At 45.1% G+C, this 26,559-nt stretch overlaps 1 protein-coding gene across 4 annotated transcripts in view; it reads right to left on the minus strand.

Moving 5' to 3' along the window:
* The window catches only part of LOC144932471 (cytohesin-3), a 57,775-nt gene that overhangs the window by 25,920 nt on the left and 5,296 nt on the right, over positions 1 to 26,559 (minus strand). The window contains exon 1 of one of the 4 annotated variants that reach the window (XM_078856572.1): positions 12,893 to 13,163. The exons of 1 other annotated variant lie outside the window; for it this stretch is intronic. In XM_078856572.1, coding sequence (XP_078712698.1) covers positions 12,893 to 13,148 — 256 coding nt within the window. In that variant the 5' untranslated portion in view covers positions 13,149 to 13,163. Of the gene's footprint in view, positions 1 to 3,085; positions 3,098 to 6,902; positions 7,231 to 12,892; positions 13,164 to 26,559 lie in introns of those variants that run through there. 2 more of the 4 variants (XM_078856573.1, XM_078856576.1) reach the window with 2 other exon arrangements.

Genomic DNA, 26,559 nt, shown 5'->3' on the forward strand with positions numbered 1-26,559 from the left:
CAGGTGGGACCGTCACAGCCAGATTTGCTGTATCACTTGATACAGCAACTGTGACTTGATACAGCAAATCTAGCTGTGACGGTCCCACCTGATGACGGAGACTTGTGTTGCCTCTGAAACGTCGTGATTTATTATTTTATTTCATTTCTATTATTACTTTTAGTAATTTTTTATTTTATTTTTTTACCTACGTGACTTTACCGAAAAAACCCAAAAGTATATATATAACCACCTTTCGCTCTCCCCTTTTGCTTGTGAACACCAAACTGAACTACGACGCCCACGAAGAAGCAGCTGGTCGTCACGGCAACATTCACAACCTCGCAAAAATCCGTGAGCGTCATGTTGCCCACGACCGGACCGTGAAGCCGGCGCCGCCACCGCCACCGCTCGGGTCTAAAACCAGAAATTCAACACCAGAGTAGGCACTTTGAATACCTCACGAGGATCGCCATCGAGGGAACACACTCCCGCGTGATGATGCAGCTTTCTGCATCTTTAATGCGTTGTGTCATAGCCCGTGGAGGTAAATTATCATGCAAACACCGGCGCTCTCTCACTCGTAGCAGTGCAGCAGCAACGAGCCTGCCTCTGTAAAACAACCCAGTTCAAATGTTGTTAAAAATAGAGACCTTTGTTAATTCACTGCTGGATGAAGGCGTCTCCACACCATGTCCATGATGGGGGTTTTTGCTTGACAGCAACCATTAGCAACCCGCAATGACCAGGTGTGCTGAAGTGTGGTTAAACAACCCACACAACCGACACTGTGGGGGAGGCTTTACAAATCGGGCAGTGAATTGACAAAGCGCTCTAAATTATTATGAAAAAAACGTTTAGATAATGTTTACACACAGTGGTGGATATTCCACTTTCACACAGCGAGGTCAAGTCTACCTAAAGTACAACGAGTGACTGGCCACAAAAGAGGCAGTCATTTTATTCACCCCAGAGCGATGATTGATCAAGGTGACCCACCATCCCTCCGGACTTGGAACTGAATGCAAGACACTTGCGATCGAGAATTGAATGCTCTGCCAACAACGGCGAGCACAGTATCCTGTTAATCTGCGATAATTCCGGATTCAGCAAATAAAATAACGAGTGCGCCCGACAGCTCATTAGGCAGTCACGGGGTTCACAATCTGCTGTGCACACCGTGTCCGCAGCCCACACAAAAGACGCTCTGTGCAAAGTGATGCAGATCTGTAACGCCTTTGGATTTCAAATCTTGCGCAGTCGGCTTGTTTTTAAACCCAAGAAGTATCCTTTTTCGATATCAGCGAGTAACGAGTGGGAAACATTTACCTAGCTTTGTGTGTGCACGTGTTTGACCGCTCACAGCACTTGCCAACTGTTTATGTAGGATACATGGGGGATCTGTGTATTTGTACGCTGGGATATGTGGGAGGCAGTGGGTGCAGTGGTGAGCCTACTGTGCTACGAATCTTGCAGAGTTAAATTCCTGGCCAAGGCTAACCATCAGAGGAGCGATATATGAATTGGTCCTGAACCTCCCCCAATTAATTCCACCCAAGCTCCCTACCCTGCCCGATTTCCCACCCATTTCAATGCTTGTTCTCGGCGAGTAAAAAATAAATACAATGCAAAGTGTGCAGTTTTGGTTCCATAAAGGCCAAATTTTGCTTTCAGAATTATGCATTTCAAGTAAAATTCTAGGTGTACATATATATTTATATATATACACACAGAAACATTCCAAGAACGTATATATTAACGCATATATATATGCACACACAAACTGGCATTAATATATTTTTGATAGCTGCGACAACAATGCATCTAAATTTGCTGCAGCCTCCCTTTGTCAGGCTCCAAGCAGGCCACTACTGTTCAAAGGATAATTGGCGTAGAAATATAAACACTGTACCCACGTAAGTGAGCTAAGGTGCAACTCACTGCACATTGAGTTCATACTTACATTGGCCAGCGAGCCGTAATCTACATGACCAGCGATCCGCAACATTCCAGCGGCATTTGTGTCAAGGTGCTTCTATTCAGGAGATGCACAATGTAGAAAATCCATGTTCACTGGGAGGATATTATAGCACCCGAGATGGCGATGGAACACCGGGGGTTGTGATCAAACGGTCCGAGCCGGCGATTGCATCCCAAGTACCACCACGAGATCAGAGATCGTCCTCGCCACGATCACGCCGGCACGGCTCGTGTGGCTTAAATTGCACGATGACGAGCGTTGTTCTGGCGATCCCCGTGGACGGAGGATTACCGTTATCACGACGGCACACTAGCCGATGGAGTGCGAGGGAGGGCAAGATGAGCAATGTCGGCTCAAATTCTTTCGCACTGCTGCCTTAACGCGCGTCGCGTCGTTTCCACACATCGCACGATGAAGCATGCGCCCCTTCGCTAATGTTCGGGATAAAATGGAGATTTAAATCACATGACAACTCGCGTATTACAGCGACTATATAAAAAAATAAGAACACATTCATACCAGCGTAGTTAATCGAATATCTATATATATAAAATGTTGTCTCACAATCGATTATGGAGTCGATGATTCATTCCAAAAGCAATGGAATCAATAATCAAACCCAGTTCCATTTTAGTCACGATCAAACCGATTGGCACGTGCGAACGGCCTCCCCAAACAATGTCAGTTATGGGGGGGGGGGGGGGGGTGTTTGACCATACTTCACCATGCTAGTCCAGGGGGGTTTATGTCCACCCCCACACTTAAAGGTCACGAGTGGTGTAACGGTGGATCGACGCTTACACTCACTGTGATCGAATGGCCCAGTGATGGAAAGGTGCGTGGGAGAAATCGGATAATTTTTTAAGTTGTTGCAAGCAATTTGCTAATGGGAACCTTGCAGCCACTCGAAGGAACTACAATGCACCACGATGTAGAGTATATAAAAAATATATAATCTTGAATTAAATCACACCCCCCCCTCGCAATTCAAGATCGTCACAGTTGCTTATCAATCTGTCCAAGGAGGGGAGTGAAGATTGCGCAATCAGATGACATTATCAACCGCAGCCAAGAACCTCAGAGTGCATTCCTTTCATTCCAATGTTTTATCAGTATTTTAATTACCTTTCAGGCCCCCGTTCGAACATCGCAAGAGACTTGGAATGCAGCAGCAGCACACGCAGACCAGTGATACCAGAAATAATGGAAGAGGAAAAAACAAACACAAACACACCAAAGGGCTCTCCCAAAAGGCCAGTTTACACCACTGTGGAACACTGAACTGAACGAGAAAGGTTTTTTTGTTCCTCATGCTAATGAGATATGACAGCCACGCTGGAATGCATGAAATGCAACTCCATTTAACCACAGGCATTTAAAAAGCCAATTGTACAATGTGTGCATGCGTGAGGGAATGTGCGGCTGCCACAGCCCTGCCCGCGTCATGCAGACTGGATCTGTGGCCCGCTGAGAGGTAGCCGGGGCAGAGAGCCAGATCTGCTGCCGGGCGAACGCAGCACATGGCAACGGCGGGAGCTCAATCTGCAGCCCTGGCATTAAACGAAGAAAGCCGGCTGCTGGGTGCGTCATCCACGGTCGGACGTGATCTCATCCACTGCTGGACCAAGGCCTCCTAAAGCCTGTCCCGCCATCTCTCACAGTCCCGCAATGCAACAAGCCGTCGAGGTCCGATTTCAAAAATTGCTCCATGCCCACGGTGGATATCCTCTTGGGCGTGTTCCTTCCTTTGGGCTGCCACTCTGTCATTAGTCTTCCCCAATGGCCATCGTTCCTTCGAGCCGTGGATGTGCTCTGCCCAAGAAGCTCTTTTTGCTTTCCTTTGCAGTCAATATCATTTCACAAACTTGCGTACGTTCTCGAATCTAATCTAGAGTTCCTCTTTTCGTCTCTCAGTGGAAAACAATTCCCAGTATGCGACTCTATGCTGGTTTGGGTACTTTTTAGCTTTTGTTCCATTTTCTTTGTCCATGACAATTATCCCTGAAACTATTTTAGCCACAAGCCATCAATGTGAACTTTTACATTGAAGCATTTTGTTCGGGCGGCTAGCCTACGGTCGACTCTGCCCGAACGCATCGGAATACAGTAACTACCGAATTACCACATATCTCAACCCAGACCAATTAACCGCTCCACACCCAGTGCTTGGGTGTACCTGCCATATGACACAGATGTGGAGGTATCCAACCTTTTCACACATTTTCCGAGAACTCCGTCCCCAGCAAGTGTGACAAACACGCTACGCTGTTACTGTACCAAAGTATTGAACGGCATTACAATTCTTGATTTAAAGCTTTCGTGACTGCAAGGATTCATATTCTTGGTTCTTTCGGTAAAGTCACGTAGAAGGGAAATAATAAAGTAATAAAAATATAAAACAATAAAAATTCTCACGACGTTTCGACTGCAACACAAGCAATCATCATCAGGTGTGAAATCCACAGAAAGAAAATTTACAATTGTCACCAGAAATATTGACTTCAGCTGCAGTTAAAACTACACGCACATGTAGAACGGTGAGCACAATACTGTATCTCATTACGGGAACCAACGTAATTCCTGGACAAACGAGGGGAACCTGATTTTTTTTGGACTAACCGTACCGCCAGCTTGGCGACTGAAAACCGGTAGAGGAAGTCCGATGCGCAGTGTGCAGTCTATGATTTAGTTCAGCCTTCCGCTCATGTTTGCCAACAGTTAACCTCATATGGACCATTTATTTTGGCCCCGACAGGAATTGCAGTTGGCTAAGATTAACTTGCGATCAGTGGACGGCGCCTTCGACGAAGAAAAAAAGCCCCTTTGTCAATTTTACTGCTGGATGAAGGTCGCCACCCACCCACCCCCCCATGCCGTGTTGGTCAATGAGGGGTATTTCTCCAGGCCGTTCAGTGTGGGTTGCTGCAGAGGGGACGGCGGGGGCACATGACTGGTTTGGATATCACTCCCTACTGATGGTATCAGTCACTAGCCATTTGCCAGGAATCGAACTGAGGATGTCTCTGGATTAATCGTGTAATGTGCTAACCATTGCAGTAGCAGTGCTCCCCCCCCCCCCAACCCACTCCCACTGGTCCACACATAACGCAAATCAATAAGATCGATCAAGAAAATGACCAAGAGGAAGACAAATTGTGTGCCTGGGAACAGCAGCAGCAACGACCGACTACATATCATCGGAGTGAATAAAAGTTCCTAGAGCTCGCAACATCCGTCTTCTTAGAAGACGAATTACAAGTGCAATTTTGCGGTCGTGGGAGTTAGGTTAATAACACTACTCGGCCAAAACGATCAAGCGAGGCTGACTGCCAAGAAACATGGGCGATCACAAAAAAAACACAAAGCCGCAGAAGTCTTGAAAATCACAAGCTCGCAACAACACCGCACTCAATGACTCTCATGGAGCTGGCATGTTCGTTAACAGAAAATGCCAATTTCCACAACACACGTTAACAAGCTTGAGTAAATTAATTGTTGCTGCCAGTAAAAACCCCACTTTTGATGAAAAGTCACGTGAAAAAATGTGTTAGTCAGCAAAATTCAATATTCAAATCCGTAAATCGTGAAAAATACCCATCCTAACAGTAAAAACAGTGCAGGACGGAAAACCACAATGAACTTTTTATGGAACTGCCCATGGTTTTTGCATAAGTTGCGCAAATGGTCAGTGCTCTCAGACACATTTGCGTGTGCTGTTTGAAATAGAATACATGTAAACCTTTATGTACTCAATAATGTTATGGGTACTTTGCGTGTGCTGTTTGAAATAAAATACATGTAAACCTTCATGTACTCAATAATGTTATGGGTACTTTTCAGTTACATACCCAGTAAGATTTGGATTTATTAATATTAGGATCTGGTACTTTATGTTCAGCCACAAATAAACTCACTTCACTGGATCTTAAAAGGATGAGATGTTTCGCGATGAAATGAGTATGGTAGTCACAATTGAGGGGCAAGATTAGATGTGTACTACATTGTAATGAATGTAGTGGCCTCCCTATGTTAGTAACAGGGGTCATGTGAACCCAAAATATACAAGGTATACAACTCTTTAATATACCCGATTCCGTATCATCATTCCGAAGGACAATTTAGCTTTCCATTCTTAAATTCAGCTAGGTATTGAACATGCAATAAATAAATGCAGCAAACACACAAGTACAGCGATATAGAATTTACTGATCATATCAGCAGCCACACATTTACACTTATTCGATAAACTTGGCACTAAATAAATAAAATTAGTGTACCAAGATTCTGAAAATCCCACGTGGTCTCCATTGCCAAGTTTTTAAACGTATTAGCTTGTGAAAGTAATTACACGATACATTACTACTATTCCCACCATGACCATTGGGAACTTTAATTTGCATAACGTAGCTCCAGAACGGAGCACGACATACAGCATTAGCCGAGCTTTTAAAATGTATTCGCAATTGCTGTTGGCAGCGTTTTCACGAAAACTTTAAACATAAAAGCTCAAAAGACTACAAGGAAAATTAAGTTACCCCACAATTAAATGAAAATGCTTTCTATGCCATGAATAAGCACACTACAGTACCATTGAAGACATAACAAATGTTTGATACCAAGTGTCTCTCTGTTTAAACGAATGTTGGCTGCTGCTCACCCGCAGCGGTGTTCTAAGCCGGTCGTGGAAATTCCACATTCCTATGGCAGGGGATGGTCTATCATTTGAACTAAATTTTGACTTTTCACAAAGTGGTACTAACTGCAACAGACTTCTATGGAACATGAACAGAGCAGATCCCCGCCAGCCAAACAATACAGTCTTCGCGCACACACGCACAGCGGAGTAAACATGCCGCAAGCATAATTCAGAACAGAGGGTGGTCTACACCAATTACTTAAATTCACGACACAGTCATTACACAATGCGACTCCGAGTGCTTACCATTCTCCTCCATCACTGGACACAACAACGACTGAAAGCTCATCTCGCACAGCTTGGATACGGCAGCTCTGGACGGGGTCTTGGCCGCTTTCTTGGACATCGCTGTGAGAAGCAGGCTCTGTCGCAAGCACCCCGGCGCTCAATGCGCAGGCACGCTCTGCCAGCTTTGCAGACGGGGAAAGACGAAAACAATCTACTGGCCGCCGAGTGACAATCCTTCCGTCCCAACGCAAGCAAATGCCGTCTAAGGTCTCCGGCTGGCAAGACTGCCGGGCGGTGTTCCCCGATGACAGCTCCCCAACTTCTTATTCTTTAAAATCTACTCGGCACACGGCTCACCTGACGAACGCGCAACGCACACGCCGCTCCGTGCGCACAGCGCGCCGATTATTTTGTTTAGAACGCTCAAATCAGCAACGGCTCGCCGAGGCCAGACAGCTCCTAGCCGGGAAGTGCGGCGAACGCAGAAGGAAGCTCACGCACTCGCTTGCTAATCGTGAAACTGCTGTAATGAGAAAGCCTTAACCCTCCAAGCTGTGTCGAGCGAGGTCCAGCGGTTGGTTCTCTCTCTCTCTCTCAAGCCCATAGCAGCAATGTCATAAACAACTAAATTAAGCAGAGAGCAAATGGAACGCAGCACTGTGACACCAACCTAAATGGAAATTATGACGCCATTCATAAGCTGCTTTTGCAGCGAGCAGACTGGAGAAGAGGGGGCAATTGACAGGGTCTTTTTGTTCCCCTCCAGCTGGTGATGTGCTGTGTAAACATCTCACGGATCAAATCTGGAGTGGCTCCGATATACAACCCCTGTGGATCATTGGGCTGGAAACAGAGCGATGATTGTGAGACATTAAGAAGGCGTACACTGCTTTGGACAGTCACGATTACCACGTGTCTCTTTCTGCACGTGAGTTGTCAGCGGCACTACCGTACCGTAGACGTGCAGTCAACAAAGCACTTGTGCGAGAGGCATTCGCGATTGTGTTGCGTAGCCGTCCCATGTGTCCTCGGGTTGTACCGCGCGTTGTTCAGCAACGATGTCCCCATGTTCTTGGTTCTTTCGGTAAAGTCACGTAGAAGGGAAATAATACAATAATAAAAATGAAACATAATAAGATTAAATTCTCACGACGTTTTGGCCACAACGCAATTTATTTTTATTACTTTATTATTTCCCTTCTACGTGACTTTACCGTAAAGAACCAAGAATATGAATCCATGCAGTCACGAAAGCTTTAAATCGAAAAAGATGCCCACATGCTTCTTTCTTTTTCTTCTCCACGTGCTGGGAGCTTCTTTCGTAAGACATCCTTTCGAACAATACTACATTTAAAAAGCACATTTCTTTAAAACTGCCTTTTTGTGTTTAGTTTGTTGTTCTTCGTCCCCCCGGCACCTCCGATTGGCACGGCTGGCTATGTACGGTGGGAGAGTAGCTCAACATACACACAACCCCCGAAAGCACATCGGAGGTTTGTACAAAAATAAGTAATATTTTTTAAAACTTTTTTAAAAACACGCTTTAATGAAATGTACCGTACTAGTAATGGAAGAACTCCACGACTCCAAGAAGTGGCCCCGAAGCTTGCCATAACGCAAGGGGACCGTGATCAATTAAGCCAACGTTAGTTGAGTGGGGACAATTAGACCCAAGCCGAAACATAACATATAAAAAAGATTGTTGATTTTTTTTATGATAGAATATGGTATTGTCATCAGTATGACATAAGTATACCAAGTTTGCAGTCGATACCACATTGGGAAGTGGGTTAAATTTGAGTTACAAGATTTGAGGATACAACAACAGAGTGAGTTAATAAAAAAGCGTGTAAATAACCCTTCGCCAAACCCAAAATTACCTTCTGTTTTACTATACTCTTTTAGTTCTAAGTGATGCGTTGTATGCCATATAAAAAAAACATCACAGTAAAACTAATTTTTTTTTATCACTAATAGTTCATTGTTGATCTATCATTCCCTTTAATGGAGAAGTGAAATAGCCAGTTAGCTATGACGAGTTTCAAATGCTCAATCTACCCACACACCACAACATCTGCAACACTGTACAGAGGCAGTGTAAACGTGAAACGCCAGAAGGTGCAATACAGTGCCGTGCGCATTTACATTAAAACGAAGCCTTAACGCGCACGCTTTTAGGTTATATAATTGGTTATGCGGACTACAAGCCAGGAAAGAACTAAAGGACTGTTTATGTTCTTTGAAAATCCTCACTGACAAATTCCTCAGTAAACCACATTTGCGGAAGTCATTTCGCGAAAACACGCAGGTTTTCAATTCTCACAGATGCGGGACAGCATTGTTCCTCGTTAGAAATCGACCTGTACATTCCATTCCCATCACACAACGCAGATCTCAAAATCCACGAGACCACTGGGAGGACCCCATGGACTCCCTGTATACCAGGCAAGGTAGTTAACATCCCCCAACATTGGCGCCTTCGCACGCTCAAATTGAATTTCTTCGGGTTGCACCGCATGTTCTACGCGATGTTCACGGGGAGCGGTAGCTCCCAGGATCTGGAACAAAACGTCGGACATTGTGCAGAACAACGACTCGCGATAACGACCCCGAAAACGCACCGCCAGAGCCATGCAGCAGCAGCACAAATCGTGAAAACCCCAACGTGCAAGGATTTTTACTCCTTGCAATCCCTCGGAATGATCGCCGTCTCCTCTGAGAGATGCGGCAGAAAATATGCACAACAATCCGCGTCCTGTTGGTTGTGCAACACAATAGAATGCACAGTAAGCACATGTGACACGTCCCAACAAAAACCCTGAAACCGTACGCCCTACATTTAGAAAAACGTACAGTGCCGTGTCTGTACATCTGCATTAAAGGCTCGAAGCTCCGGTTTCAGACAGGCATGGAAATCAACTTTAATTGGAATTCATTTTTTGGCTCGTTAAGTTAGATCTGTGGTCAGGCTTGTTAGTAAGGTGGCCATATGAGATTAACTGGGTCAAGGAAGCCCATCCATTTACATCAGCTGTGATGTGCGGTGGGAAGAACTACTGACTTTGGCGGTTGTAAAAACTTGGCATGGATTCCCACACACATGCCACGTTCATGAGCACACATTTGACAACGAATCGATTACAACCCACCAGGAGGATATCTCAGGATTGGGAGCATCAGGGTGATGTTCTTTCGTTCAAGGAGGGGGGGGCAGGTGAAACGTTTGACGGCAGCATTTTGGATTATATGGAGTTTGGAGATGAGGAATTTTAGAAGGCAGTAGAGGAGAGAGCTGAAATAGGAGAGTTTGAAAGTGATGAAGGCATGGATGAAAGTCTTAGCAGTGGCTGGAGGAGTGTTCCTTCACTCATTTTCAGAGGGGGGCCCACTTTCGCCAATAAGACATCAGTATGAGGGCCGCCACACATTTTAAACCATTGGGGTTTGACAGCATGGAGTGTTTTCACATTTGCGTATTGTGGGGGGGGGGGGGGGGTCGCACTAAAGGCCACCAGGGGCAGCCAGTGGCCCACGGGCCTTGCAACGAAGAACATTGGGCTAGAGTGAGGAAGTGGCAGATGTTGCACAGACATAGGTATGAGGACCTGCAGAGTTGGTATCCATGACAACGACAATGGCTTTCGCACATTCTTTGCCAGCGTGATGTCAGTTTGGGAGGTTCAGGCTCAAAACGAGGCTCTTCTGCTTCGAGTGGATATTTTTCCGATGAGGAATACTTGTGGTTTGTGGCAACAAGTAGCTGAAAGTTCCGGGTTATCATGCTGAAAGTGACCAAATCCACAAAAATGCCGACGGAACACTTTTTTCTTGAAGTGGCATTGTTTTTTCCGCACCATCTCACTTATTTACGCAAATGCTTTGCTTGTGTTTCTCACTCAGGCCGTGCTCTCCCACGCTGCTCTCTCCCCACACAGCTTGCAGTCTTCAAAATTGTCTGCTTTTAAAAACTCATGCCCGTTTCCGATGCACTTCCGCAATCGAAACAGCCATCTGTAGGTCTGCGTAGCTGCGCACCCCAACTCGCCATTGGGAGAATCGGCTAGCAGCAGAATTCTATTCTTGCGAATGATGGCAGCAATATGGTCAGGAGCTAAATGGTCAATATCGAGATCCGGTGAAGAAGCGCAGACTTAGTGGTTTACTATACGGCCCATCGGTTGCGTTGCTTGGCCACAATCGCACTGGGACATAAATTTTTACCAACCATGCGATGATTATGGAGCGCGTTGCCATCTCCGTGGTGGTGGTACTGGTGGCAGATGGTAGGGCTCTGCCCCGCCAGTTCTGCGCCGTGGCATGATGCCGCCAAACATCGACATTCATCACCACCTTCCTTGGCATTCACACACACCGGTGGCGGTTCGCGCTACTATATGGAACTGTCACGGATCTTATACCGCAGCTGCACAATTCTGGGTACGACTTCCAATTACCAACTTTAATGTTGCAATGATACTGCAACGCCGTAGGTATGTGCGCCGAGCAACAACCTTTATTTAGGCAGTCTTCAAGATGCACATTTAAGCTCCTTATAAATTCAAATGATATTTTACTGTTTAAGCAATTTCATTATGTACGTATCCGTCCTCTGCCTTGTGACAAAGTACACGTGAGTAGCCCACGTGGATGTATCGTATGTATGCACGTTGAACTTTTCACACCGTACGTAGCCAACCGTGATAATCGGAGGTGGGTAAAGTACTGAAATGGGAACTTCACTAGTGTTGGTAGACGTACATATTTTGAATGTACTTTACAGAACACTTCAGTAGACCTCTACGAAGAGCATGTTAGTGCTATGCTACATTATTATTTAAACAAGGTTAAAGTGTCCACGTGCTCCAGTGAGCAATGGGTAGTGCTCATCTCCACTGGCTGCTTTAAGCCAGTGGTTGAAATGCCACATGTCCATCATACGACAACCTCCGTTGACGTCCAAACAAAGTGGTAGTCATTTTACCGGGCTTAGTCCGAATTAGAATTTGAAAGCTTTCGGAGTGCGGAGTCTGACACTTACCATATTGTTACCCATTTATAACAATGCTGTATTGTGTCCCTGTGTTACGGGATTGTTACTTATTAATAGGGGTGGAACGATTCATGCCCAAGTGGCGATTCGAGGTTCGATTCACGAATCCACATTCTTTTTTGTTTTGTACCCATTGTGGGTGAATTGTACCACCTCCATTGGATACAACGATCACTGTAAATAATTATATACAGCATAAAAATATTTTAAAAAATTATGTAGACTATCAATCAAGGAACTACGACTATATAAAAAAATATTGTAGATTACCGGTACTCGATGCATCATTACACCCCTATTTCCAACAGTACTGTCCACAGCGCATTGCTATTACGGGACTGGATTACTTTATTGGACCACAGCTGGTCAGTGTGGGTTGGTGAAGGTGGGGAGTGCAGATGTGAGATGTGGGTACGTACAAGTACACCACCACAACAGATTTTTTTGCTGCACTGCCCTCTGATATCCACCCCGGATCCGATCAAGCCCAATGACAACATGTCCCGTGCATGGTGGTGGGTCATCCACACAAACAATATCCAGGCTCAAATCTGCTCAGCTTCTGAGATCTGATCAGATCGGGGTGCATTCTGGACGATTTATCCATCCGTATGTACTGCTACGGTGCTATATTATTTAAACGTCGAAGAGATGACATTTCACGAGTAAATACGCACAGTTAACCTTCGCACGGCACAGCAGCTTCTCGTGCTTATCATTATTATTTTTAAAAAGGTCCACATGCTCCAACAAAAAATACCCGACGACTGGAACGGGTCCGACGAAGTTGCCATCACAACAAACACTGCCGTTTCGTCGCCGACTCTTGCCCCCTTCACTATCGCACCTCCATTATACGTAGATCTCACCTTTTCCGATATTGTCTAATGAATGTCGTCCTTCCCAGGGATATGCCCCCAATGTTTTTGCACCACATGACAGAGTCAACCCGACTCACCATCGCCAACTCCGCACCCTTCTTCCTCGTCGCCACAAGCGTCGTCGTAGAACCCCGACCTCCTCTTCTCCTCCTTGATGAAGGTGCGCACGGACAGCCGGTTGAGACAGCCGCTCAGTCGCGGGTTTATCGACTCGTCCCAGGAGGGGGACACGAGGAGGCTGGAGCTCGGGTCACCGATCCCGGAGGAAACGGAGCTCACGTCGGACCCCTCCATGTCCCAGTAGCCGTCGTCCGCGGCGGCGGAGATGCTCATCGCGATCGGAACGACCAACCACCGGCGGGACGCCTCGAATCAAACTCACGGTGGCGAGCGGCAGCGACGATGGCTGGGTAGAGCCAGACTGCCATAAAAAGGTGGGCAAATATACATTCCAATTCCAAACAACTGGAGGACGTGTGGCCGAGACACGAGTTAACGATTAACCGTGTCTCGCTTAAGTTACATCCAAGTTCACGGACACCTTTGCGGTTGTGCGATTTAGATTCCAATTACAAATGTAATGACATCGGGTATTTAAATGTTCACGCGATTCAGACGCTGCCCATCTCTGGCCGTGTCATCCAAGACGCCAGTGCTGAGCGCGTCGCTCAAGAGGACACATCTGCGAAGGTGCTGACGCACATTGGGGGGGGGGGGGGTGGTGAATGTCTCGGGCCACGCCTCGGCGTTCCTTGCCTACGGTGGGTGTCCACTGTCCAGTAAAACTTTTCGTTACTGCCAACGCACATGCGAGAGAGGCGTGGGTGTGGAGTTAATGATGATCACCATGTGGTTGGTCCGGTTCAACCTGTACACCGGCCCCCCCCTACACTAATTCCACCTCCCAACTCGCAGTTGCAATGCCGCCCCAGGGTTGCGCGTGGCGGCATGAGTTACAGGAGTTACAGGAGTGACAGCTCTCCAGGAAGGGACCCCCCCCCACTCCCCTAAGCTGTTATTGTTGTGCCCTTCATCACGAGGCAATAATGATACCACGAGCCCATTGATCCTAATGTGTGGCAGAGTGTAAATGCCCAGATGTTCCAGAGTTATGGGTTTCTGCCCACTCCCTACCCCGGAAAGCCAGGACTTTAAACTTCAACACAACAACATGACTGACTGTACCGTATATAAATGTACTTTGTTGGCCCAATCAGAGTGACTAGTTTTAATATACATTCTGAATAGAGGACTATGTTCAGGCTTTCATCACATATGCAACTTTCTCTGGAATACTACATTTAAGAATGTTATCAACACATTCATCCATAACGTACCTGCCATGAAGGTAAAATGAGTGGTACTTTGACGAATGGGTACATTTGATCCCTTAAAATGTTTACATTTCACGCACCTATTAATTTCTCACCCGATATTGAACCATACCGATTGTCCTTCTGATATATAAAGTACTGCACACACAAACACAAGAGTTTACATACTGCAGTACCACGCAGAAGAGTTACACTGCTCTCATCTGTCATTCCGCTTACCCGTGGCGTGAAGCCAAACCACGATTGGGCCCATCAGCGGCTGCGTCAACCTCTTGCCCTTCGTGTTCGACGAGCAGACAATAGCCGACGATCGCCGTTGCCGCCATCAGCAAAAATAATGGTGCTGGTTGTGAATTAAGACGATGATGGCGATGACAATCATTGAACCGATGATACTAAATAAACGATGGGAACTACAAATCGTGATCGACGATCTTCCCTGTTGCCTCTGCCTCCGCTACTAGACATTGCCACTTGGGGTGTCAATATAGCAACGGCGTCGCGATGACAGATCATGATAATGATGATAACTTGATCGTCATTGACGCCATCACACCGCCATCGTCTGCCAACCGCTGACATTGCCTCCACACCTCCAAAGGACACACGGTGACACTTTATAGCCTTCGGGCACCGGGTCATGAGTTAACGAGACGGGATGAAACCTTCTTGCCCACCCCCGTTATTCATTGCATCCGATTCCAGAAATGTGCGTTATAAATAGTGCGTATTATTATTACCGCGCAAAAAACGTCACTTTTTATCTGCAATCTCTGAACACAGAAGGCAGAGGCTAAAAAAAGAGTTGAGTTTTTTTTGGGTCAGATATTCAGAGGAAAACTTATCTTCGCAACGCATTTACTTATCTAGGACACAGTTCCACCCCATTGTCATCGGTAATAGGAGTTCCAATATACCCTGAACATAACATTATGCAGCTTTTGGTAAGATAAAGAGGGGTATTGCAGAATGTATGAAATCCATTATCTTACAAGTAATATAACTTTGATGGCAAGTGTAGAGTACTACCACCATGAGCTCCCCTCGACTACACATTTGATCAATCAAAATTTGCTGTGCGTTTTTAAAAAAAAATCTGAGATATCTTACAGTATACGAAAATTGTTTATACATCTTCCGCATGAAACTCAAACTGCCAGTGCTGCATTAAACCACCAAACCACACACACACACTGCTCATGCACCATATTCTAAAATGGAAAATTCTTTACGGAAAAGCCACATCTTGAAGCCTGGATTAAAACCAGACTTACGGAAGATTGGTGCGACAGATATATTAATGGTGGAAGGAACCACAAACGTCACAACGGCTAGTCAGAGCACTTATCAGATTGGTTGATGGACCTGTCAGAAGTCAGCCCAGCCATGGGTTCTTATACAACCGCTACGTGCACAGTTCTCGTCCTTGATTTCGTCCAATTTTGGGCTGGGAGTGGTGGTGCGTGCCTGTAATCCAGCACTCCGGACACAAGGACCTGTAGCCCACGTATAGAGATTATTATCTACTTTACACCCAAGACGTGCGGAGCTGCTAGATCAAGTTCATTTATTAGGTATAGCCCTGTGAGCCATTCGGCTCTTGAATAGGGTGCAACCGCAACAGGAACAAGCTAAGAAGAGTCCAAGGGACTGCCGTGCCCATGATGACACGTATATTTGTGATGGGTTTCGCAAGCCATGCACGCGCACGCACGTAAGCATTGGTTCATTGGGCAAAACGGGAAGTGCTGGTTTTATGCTGTACCTACAAATGCCCACAATGTCTTCTCCACCAGAAGGTGCTACACACACCCTTGGGGACACCGGATTTCATAACTGCTATCCCAGCCAATTTTGTTTAGTTAAATGCCTGATTAATTCCTAGGCGTTACACGGGGTGTGGGGATAAAGGTTTATAAATAAGCACTTTAAGGGAAGGGGTTGGCAGATCACGATGTATATCTTGACGCTCATTCATCATTGTGGAGAATTATCCCATTGTATCTGTGGGTTTCCTAAAATAACTCTCGTTTCCTCCCACAGGCATAAGACTCACAAAGGATATGACCAAACATTCCAATGTGAAAAAGAGCGAGGCTTTCCAGAAAGATAAAAAAAAGATGTGTAAAGATGCATGGATTCATCAATTAATATTGATCTTAATGGTCATGATAGATGCATTGAATCGTGCACGCGAAAATCCATCATTCACAGTGTAGGCCAATGATATGTAAATTGAATGCCGTTACATTCTAAGCTAATAAGCAGAGAAACGAGAACGGACAAAGTTTTATTTAAATGTATTTGTTTATGATTTTTTTTCTCATGAGTCAAGTTGCTATCATGGAAAAAATATGAAAATCTACTGTGACCCACCGTTATAGTTCACAGTCGTGAATGCAATGCTCTTTTGAAGAAATAAAGATAAGAATATTGGCACACAAAATTCCAAGATTAACAAAAAGGAAATTTAGGACATTTGGAGAGGTCGGGGACTATTGAAGGCTGTATTACACTTGTATGGAACTCGTATAGGCTCCAAACTCAAAGGATTTCAAGACTTGCCATCTTCCTTTAGCCATTATCCATTGTCGCGTATTTTACTTTCATATCCTCCCCAGTCCCTCGTGGTCCATACCCACGTGCTTCCTTGCGTGATGCTCTCCACAATCTGCCCTTGTCTCCTTCCTTTCTTCCCATCCACATTCTGAGCCCAAGGAACTCAAGTGGCCAGTGAAAACAAAGCTGGCATTTGTGTGCATTGCTGCAAAGGGCCCTTTATTAGCAAGCCAATCCCCCTGGATGTGACGGCAATTGACTAAGGCCACGCACGATAATTAGGATTACAGCGGATTGTTGGACCCTATCTTACATTTCTGTTTTTCTCAGCTGCGCTTTACCACTTCACTGCAGACAAAGATTCCGTTGCAAGCAAAGTCATAACTGTCCGAACAAATAATGGATTCTTTATAATATATTAATGTATTGCAGTACTCCAATAGTTCCCCCTGCCCTATTGTGATGTGATTAATCATCGCAATGCTAGGTCATATTTTGGGTCAGGAGTATATTCTTGTTTTTCGGTTGTGAATGTCGCAGCCTCCAGTGGCGTCAGAGGTCAGGTGAACGTGTCACATGGACACCACACAAATGGAAAATACGGGAATCCATTTTCACATGCACGGCTCAATGCACGAATTGTGAAAGCAAAATGTTTTTGATACGACTGATAAACAGCGCACCGTCACAGCCCAAATGTCTCGCAAATATACATTATATATTACAGGCAAAAGATATCCTGTATGTCGTCATAATCAGACATGCTTATTTCACTGCTGGATGGTCGCCACCACCTATTATGATCCTGTGATGTAACAATCCACTTTGCACCTGCACACAAACACATTTCATCGCTCCATCTCCTCGGTGGACTACTCTAGAAAAAGTTCCATTCCTTGGTTGTACGTATTACAATACAGCACCGAATATAAAGCATCATATAGAGCGATGCAATGTTTATATATATATTTAAACAAGGAATTATATTTCACATTTATTACTAAACACTGGGCAGAAATCATTACTGCCGCATGGCATCAGGTGGACATTGCAGTTTAAATAACCTTCAGTGAAAGTGTAAAATAAACCGAGGTGTCCAATTACACACTTGCTATTACTACCGGTACAGTATTGTATGGTACAGTATTCATGAAGGTCTGCGTTGTGCGCGCATGTATGAAAACAAGGTGAATTACTCACACAACACTGCATGGTAAAGAAAGGCATATGTTTATTGAGGGATCTCATGGTGCAAAGCGGTAAATAAAATCCTAGATGAGTGCTTGGAACACGTTGTATAATGAATGGGATATTAAATTAAATATGAAAATAAGCTGGGAAACGTTGTCCCAAAAAATGAAATGCTTTTCTGTTTCGTGGCCACTTCTGGCACTGTGTGCTGTTTAATGTTTTTTTCTTTTAATGTAGCCTCCCAATTATAACTCTGTAATTGGATGTAATTTGTCATATTTGTCACGTGTAGCTTATGCATTTATTTGGGGGGAAAGGAGATATTTTTTTACAATCCAAAGTGTAAATTTCCTAAATAACGATTTATGAATATTTGGCACTTAACGGTATTTGAATGAAATTTGTTTACATTTTGAAACCTGGAGCTGTAAATGTGAATCCTAAACAAGAACATACACTATTACAGCAGTTAAAGAAGAGCAGTAGACGTTTAATCCACGTGCTAACGAATACGGTCAGTGACCCCTTAGTCAGTGGTGTAAATTCCACATTGCTATGGCAGGGATCAATCTGCCCAAACCCAACAGTCACTGCGATCAAATTTGCCACTGGAAAAAAAAAGTCACTACAATTCTCTGCATTCGGGTCACAATCAACAAGAACAAAAACTTATTTCGTAGTACTTTACTTCCTGTCACACCCCCCCCCCGTCACATCTGTACACATTCAAATTTCATGCCACGGTCGTCTCTCTTCCAAATAATAACTCGCTGCTGCCAACTGCTGTCCGACCGCGCGATGTTTTCACACGAGCAGCGCAAGCGGAGTTCAACAGCTGCAATTAGAGCTTGAGACAAAAAAAACCCCAACAACGGGGAAAACACACCAAAGTTTTGGCAACGAGTCCGCTGGCGCTACACAACACGCCAACCCGGAGGTCTTCGGCGCTTTCCCACCACCGACACACACACAAAGATCCCCCGTATAGCCTGTAACAGTGTTGGAGGCAAGTGCTGTTAGCGAGCGCCTCCGAAGGCCGGCACGGCACACGAGGGGGTGGGTGGCCTTTGTCTCCCTCGTCGTGATGTTTACACGTGGCACCAGCTACTCATTTGAGGCAGAGTCGACCAGGACCTGTTCAGATAATCGTCACTGGGTGTTGGCCGTGAGCGCAGTGTGCTAACCGCTACACTACCGCTCCCCACACACACGCGGAACCCAAGCAGCCAGAACGATAAGAAATTTTAAACTTGCAAAGAAATCTCAAGAGCCTCGCACACACGCGTTCTCGACTGCATGTTCAACACAAGTCTTGTTTTAATGTAAACACAATTCATGTGCATTAGTCATAACAACAACCATCTCCATCGCATCATTATAACATTATCCAACCACTTCAACTTCAAAAGGGCCCCCTAAAGACATAGATCCCTCCAATTGGTTTTCGAGTTGCACTGTTGCGTTGTTCGGCACAATTGTTGCGACGTTTTCGCTCCACATGTTTGGGGGAGCCATCTTCAGTGGCTCACAAAACATTAAAATGTATCGGTCACCGCAAGAGTCTTCGCCACGCGTCAACTTCAGAAACTGCGACCCGTTCGCGAGAGAAAGGCAGCCCCGCAGGCATCGGTGGAGTGGTCAAGAGTGCAGTGCTGCATTATCTGCCCATGACCACTACTGCCAGACGAAGGGCCTCCACTGGAGTTAGCTCACGAGAGTCCCTCTCAAGCAGGGGTACCGGTCCGTGGCCTGTTAGGAACCGAGCCGCACAACAGCAGGAGGTGAGCGGTGGGCGAGCGAGCGAAGCTTCATCATCTGTATTGACAGATGAAGCTTCGTCATCTGTATTGACAGCCGCTGCCCATCGCTCGCATGGCCGTCTGAGCTCCGCCTCCTGTCAGATCAGCGGCGACACGAGATTCTCATAAGAGCACGAACCAGACTGTGTAAACTGTGCACGCGAGGGGTCTCGGTTGCGTGCTCCTTATGAGAAGTCAGAATCCGACACTTATTTTAGTCAGCGCGTGGCCCACCCCCATCATTTTATTATTTACAACTTCCGTCCGTGCCTCTTTCCCGCACTGCGCACATGGCTCAGCCACAGTTTTGGTAAGCCCACAAGCTAAGCCCGAACCAAAATGAGTAAGAAACAAACGTCACTGGAGAGCTTACTTGAAAAGGGGGAAAGACCCAATGATGACCCCCCCCCCGCCCGGTCCCAAAAAGGTTGGGGACCACTGCTTTAAAGGACGTTTGGCCTACTACTCCACACTGGCCAGAAGTCTTGGGGAAGAGGTGGAAGTATTCCGTAATGGTGAAGGAGAGCCCTTCTTATTGTTTGCGTTATTATTGGATAACGCAAATGTGTGTCAATGTGCGACCCGCCAAAATGGAATTTGAGAGTCCTATTCGACCCTCCGTAAGGAAAAGACTCCCACCCCCTCTGCTGTAACCCAACATCCCGTTCTAGTCATTTCCCCTCTACTCCCCGAGCGTCCTGAGAAATGCGCTCTCAGCAAATGCGAGTTAAAAAAAAGTCAACGTTGTGCTTCCCATGCTCGAACAAACTTTGGTTGACGCTCATCTCAATTCCATTGCCCGTGTCTGCGCTGTTGCTCATGACGGCATGTGTACCCAACGAGCCCACGTGTACAATATTGCACTGCAGTGCATGGTAAAATTGTGAAATAAATTAAATGAACACTTCACACGAAGTACCGTACAACACACGAGTATATTAGTGCTACACACATTCTAATAATTCTATATTTTTTACAAAGGTTAAAGTGAACCCCCTCTTATATTGGCTGAAATGAACCAGCGTTAGGAAATGCACGTTACCAAGGCGAGTACAAGTTTGTCTATCCACAGGAAGACCACTGGTGGACATGACTGCACACACACCGAGGTGGTACTCATTTTATCACCCTGGACAAGACGAATGATCGCAGGCCAAGTTGACCAGTGACTGATGTCAAAATGAACCAGCGTTAGGAATTGCACGTTACCAAGGCGAGCACAAGTTTGTCTATCCACAGGAGGACTACTGGACTTGCAAGTCTGGCGGGCCCGGCTGCAGCGCCGCCCTACGGGAGGTTTTGCAGAAGCCGTCCACATTTTTAGCATTTCGGTCCTCGGACATCCATGGCTTCTGATTTACAACGGAGCAAAATAACCACGCTCATAGTCTGCTTAACTCACAACTTCCAGAAACAATAAAGCCTGTAAACAAATAACGGAATACCTCGGACACGATTCTTCTATTGTCAGCAATGCCAAATTAGGTAAACGGGTGAACGGACATGGAAAGTTTTCAACTTTGGCGATACTTTTTTTTTTACACGTCTATTAACGCAAAAAATGCAGTACTGTCCAGCTGTAGACACCGTAGTGTCCTTTATGGAACTCGGACAATATCAGTGAACTTGCAAGGCAATGTATTCGTGCAATGGTGTGCATGCAACACATTCCAGTTGTGTTCTCTAACGGGATGTTGGTTTCATTAAAATCAAGAAACCACCATCAAATGCCTCGTGATAACCACAACAGTTGGAAAATAGAGTGCAGGCCAAGCTGCAATATACATGGCTTATGCATTATATACATTAGCGGTTGAGAGCATGCAGGAGAGCAAGGCAAAGTGATGCAAGGGCAAGGGGTGAAAAAGAGAGGCTCATGGGGTTTGGAAGAGGCCGAAATTAAGGGGGGAATGATGGAGGGGCATTGCAGGATGCGAAAGCCATGGGGGGCACTTGGGAGCATTAAGGGAGAACGAGCACCGTGACGGTGACAAAGAACGGCGATAACACGAGCGGATGCATTTATAAAATAATACAAAGATTGGGGGGGGGGGCGGGCTTGTTTGGTTTGGACGTGTAAAAATAACGAAGGCCGACCGATTACCATCAGTGGTCTTGCACGGCCATGTTGGAAGAAGTAGGAAGTGGAGGTGTCCATGCAAGAGCTACATTGACGGCAATAAAGTACGACTTAACAGAGGGAAAACATTGGCCTACAGATAGGGACCGTCGAGACCAGAGAAAGGAAGAAGATCGTCCAGACTCAATGTCTGCCATCCCGTGACAACCGATGGAAAAGGATAGAGATCGATTTATTATCATGGTGTCCTTGATCGAGAAGAGCTTTACAATGTCTCAAAAATATTTTTTCAGGAAGGTCTTGTCTTGCAAAGTTTAACCAATTACGTAACAATCCGAGTGCTTAGCATGTGAAAAGGCAATCGCAGGGAGAAGAAAATCGTAGTGAACGAACACAAATCCATAAATGGGGGTAGTATTTTCTAGAGTCACACAAATCGGTGAACATTCTACTTGGTGTACTGCCACCTGTTGATCACCACCTATCCTCGCAGGTTCTCTCATGAACGTTATGATCATTGAACAGTCTACAGACCCCTGTCCAAAAGTGATGGATTACAGGCACGAGCCACTCCGAATATACACCGACCAAGGTTTGGGTATGCTGAACAACCACGTTCGTGTGGGCTGTGTGATAAGTTTTACATTCTTTGTCAATTAATTGAAAATAGTAATGCGACATGCCAATGTAAGTAGAAAATGAGTGGCCATGGGTGGCTTTTTTTTTTGTTAAGCCAAGTACCGTATAGGTGAAAAAAATGAGCGTTTTCACGATGTTTAAGAGATTGCAATACCACAGTCATTGCGTCACAGATAATCTCCACTTCTCGAGTTCAATGCAAATTGAATTTGGATGCACTTTGAATGATCACATCAGTCACAGAGTGTAATTGAACTGCTATTGCTATCAGTTCATATTACAGCAACGCCATGTAGCTTTAATGATAGAGAAGGGGGGGGAAGAAATGCATAGCGTTCACAGTACACACGTTTATAGCCAAACACCGCATTTGCTTTAAAGCAACGCGACAATACGATGGTTGTGCAATTTTAAGTTGCAGAAAGCTCTCTGTGGACATCACAAGGGAATTTTCATTGCCGCACATTGGCCGAGCGGGAGCTCGCTAAGGAAATCGTTTGTTATCTTAAACTCCCAGTGACCACCGGTTGCCGGCCATGCTTTCACAGCCGATATGCTGCTGCCCTACTACAGTGTGGTGTGTGGGGGGGCCCTTACGTTTGCCAAGAAGACCTGGTTGGCCTGCATGCACACAGCCCCAGCACACTATCGTGCTTAGGTTTTCCGCACCACCCACAAACCAAACGTTTCCGTGGGGGGGTTTTTGTGTTGTTACTTTAAAAAAAACACGATATATTTTATATTGAAGAATAAACGTTTTAGTTTTTTTTTGCCAGCATTCAGCCACTGCGAGGCTTGATGCGTGGCTGTCGATCTTTCACGTTAACCCGTCTTACTGATTGTATGCGCCGCTGGTAACATTCGGCAAATTGAGGGCATTTGTCAAACCCGAATTGATTAAAGCCATGCCAAATCGTAAAGTGGAAAGAATGGCATCGCCCACACGGGTCAATGTATTTGTGGTGACTAATTTACTCCTGCTGGATGACGTACTTGAAAGCGTCATTGAAATGTTAATCACAAACGGAAGTAACGTTTTAATTAGATACTATGTTGTAAGATCCTGCTGGATTTAAATATTTACTAACAAATATTTACTTCTCAATTTTGTAAACACATCTTAGTCGAGTGCTTATTCTGGGCTACACTTTAGCAGTGTGCTACTATATTAATGTTAAACAATTATTTAGGGAGCATTTCTGAAAAAAGCACACATGGCTTCACAGCGCATAGTGATGCAGTGTGTCTGAATATAACTTAAAAAATATAATTTTGTTTTTATTAAGTACAGTGCTGTATTACACACTGCTTATAGAGCACTCAAATACAATATTCGACCAGGACATTGTATTGATGGTTTAATGATTTAAAATACAAATGACATTACACGGATGCCACTCAAATCACCGTTATATATAAAAAAAAAAATTCTGGTATGAACAGTGCATGACATTCAACTCCTCACAATTCCCAAGACCCACAAATATCTCAAAGTCCAATGGCTTAAAATCAAATTGCCATACTATAAAGCACCACACACCAGAGCCAAAGATCAACACATTAGTGGGCGCTGCACAATTTAAGTAATTAACGGAAAAGCATTAAAAACGCTGCACTGGTGAAAGGTGTACATTAACAGCAGTGGCATTAATGCATTTTATCCGAACGCACAAATTATCGCATTAAATATGAACGCGCGCGCGCGCGCACATGTGTGTGTGCTCTGCTCCCTTTCTGTTTTAGGACCTTGAAAATTCTCTATATTCTTAGACATAAATATGTACTCATCCGGTAAAGAAAAGTGCCATTAGGCGACCGTTTAAAGTGACAAACCGAGGCGGCTCTTCATATATCCGTGCTTCGGAAGAATAAAAAAACTATTTAAAAACTGAGAATAGGTTTTCCCCTTTTTTCTGGCAACAAAACAGGTGTTAAGATATTAAAACACCAAACTGAAACCTTTTACAAGGAATCATGTCTGCATTAACAACAATGCTTGTGGTCAAAATGCAAACTAAAACACTCTGATAATATATGCATTGTCTTTGAAACTGATTGGTCCACACCAGAGACGGCTTTCTTTTGAGCCTAGTCTCACACTGTGTTAGACCAGAGGACGCCAAAAGGATGCTTTTTGGCGTCCTTTTGGGTAACACCGTTTTATTCTCATATTTTGGTACTGGCAAAGGAGGTCCCATAATCGTCATTTTTCACTATACTTACAGTACACAGAAACCCAGTACGTACCCAAAAACATACAGAGTACTGTACTACACAGACGGCGCATGCACACCTCCAACCTTTTTGTCGTGCCATTGCTGGACGTGCGAATCGTTGCGGTAAAATGACCATACTCTTTGGTTCTTTCGGTAAAGTCACGTAGATAGAAAGATATGACCATAATTTACGATTCTGATACTTCAACCACGCTAGTCAGTATGGCCCGGTGGATTCAGGCAACAGACGTGACAACACATTTCTACTGCACTGCCCTCTGCTGCCCCACGTGTAGCCACAATTTTCACAATCGCGCACCAGCCTATAGCACCTGTTATGCGGGCGCGGTCACTCATTCATGGAGGTATGCAACGGGCTCAATCCTGCCCGTTAAGATTTCGAGACGCAACGAGAATGAGCGCATTCCGGGTGATTGGGTCATAGGCACGCACATAAAAAAAATATGGCGACGATGCTATATAGGAAGTGCACGACCGTACGTTATCAAAACAGGACACCTGAATATATTTTTTTCAATGCAGAATTACGCGTGGCGTTCGCGAGATGGCACCTGTGTGGCACTCGTACCAACTAGCCCTGCCCTGTCTCTCAACATCACAGCATGCACATAGATCCATGTGCCAGGCTTGCTATTCATTGTTTTGATGCTAAAAGTTTCTGATAGTGTTGCGACGATACGCCGAATGTGTGGGCATGGAAGGGCACTGGTTCCTTATCTGTCCCGCGTGGAACTCTGGATGTGATATCAGATTGCATCCAACTTAATCGCTGATGTCAGACCTATAAACGGCACGCCCATATCTTGACCTCAATCATCACTAAAAGGTCGCATAGCACGACGTGGTCAATTAATAATAATAAAAATCTCGAAAGGGCCCTTAAACAATCGTTCTCAGGGCACTTTGCACGAAAAGGCAGACATAGTTTGACATCAACCAAGGAGTGAAGAACGTGAGAAAGACGTTTGAAAGTAACTAGAGAGAGAAAGCCATAATAAACAGATATCTTTTTAGTCGAGTGTTCAAGATTTGTAAAGTATCTTGGAAGTCCTGACCTCGAAGGGGAGAGGAGTTCTAGAGTTTAGGTGCCACAATTGCACAGGCACCGATCACCCCCAAGTGTGAAGCCAAGACCGTGGGACGGTGAGCAATGAACAAAATCTGAGGATCTTAATGATCTTGATGAAATACATGGCTGAAGGTCATGAATGTAGGGAGGAGCGAGCCCATTTAAGGCCCCTCGCACGCAATGAAACACAAAGCTGTAGTAGGATCAGATTCTATCCATTTTCTTAAAACATATAAAAAAAACTAACTCTTGGACCAGTTTAGTTACCAAGTAACTTGGTTCCCTACCAGTTGTATGCTCAATTACAATGCATGCACGCACACTGCTGTTTTGTCAATCCACTGCTGCACGAAAGGTTTCAACCGCGCTGTGCCGGGTCATGGGGGTTATTTGATCAAAACTTCGCCATGCCCAGTCAGTGCGGGTTGGGGACAGCGTGGAGCATAGAAGTTGGAACATAGTGCAGTACAACTACGTTTTTTGTGCACTGCCCTTTGCCGAGAGGCTACAACACCCACTGCAATGCACGGTGGTCGCCCATTTGAGCACTATCCAGGCTCGGCTGTATTTGGCGAGATTGGGAACAATTGTGTGCAATTTTGGTCAGAGGCCAATTACAGTAGTATCCTCCAAAATAAAATAAAAACTCATGTTCAGATAGAGCGCAACACCAAGGCTGGATAAATATGTAGTTGCTTGCACAAACATATCAATGTTTTGGAATGGCTGTACTCCATTCAACATTTCAAAAATGTTTCATAACACTATTTGAAACGTTTATCATCAAAACAATGAATAGCAGCCTAGCACGTTTAGACATTGACTTGGCAGATCGA

This window comes from Lampetra fluviatilis, chromosome 5, assembly GCF_964198595.1.
Source record: "Lampetra fluviatilis chromosome 5, kcLamFluv1.1, whole genome shotgun sequence".
NCBI lineage: Eukaryota > Metazoa > Chordata > Hyperoartia > Petromyzontiformes > Petromyzontidae > Lampetra > Lampetra fluviatilis.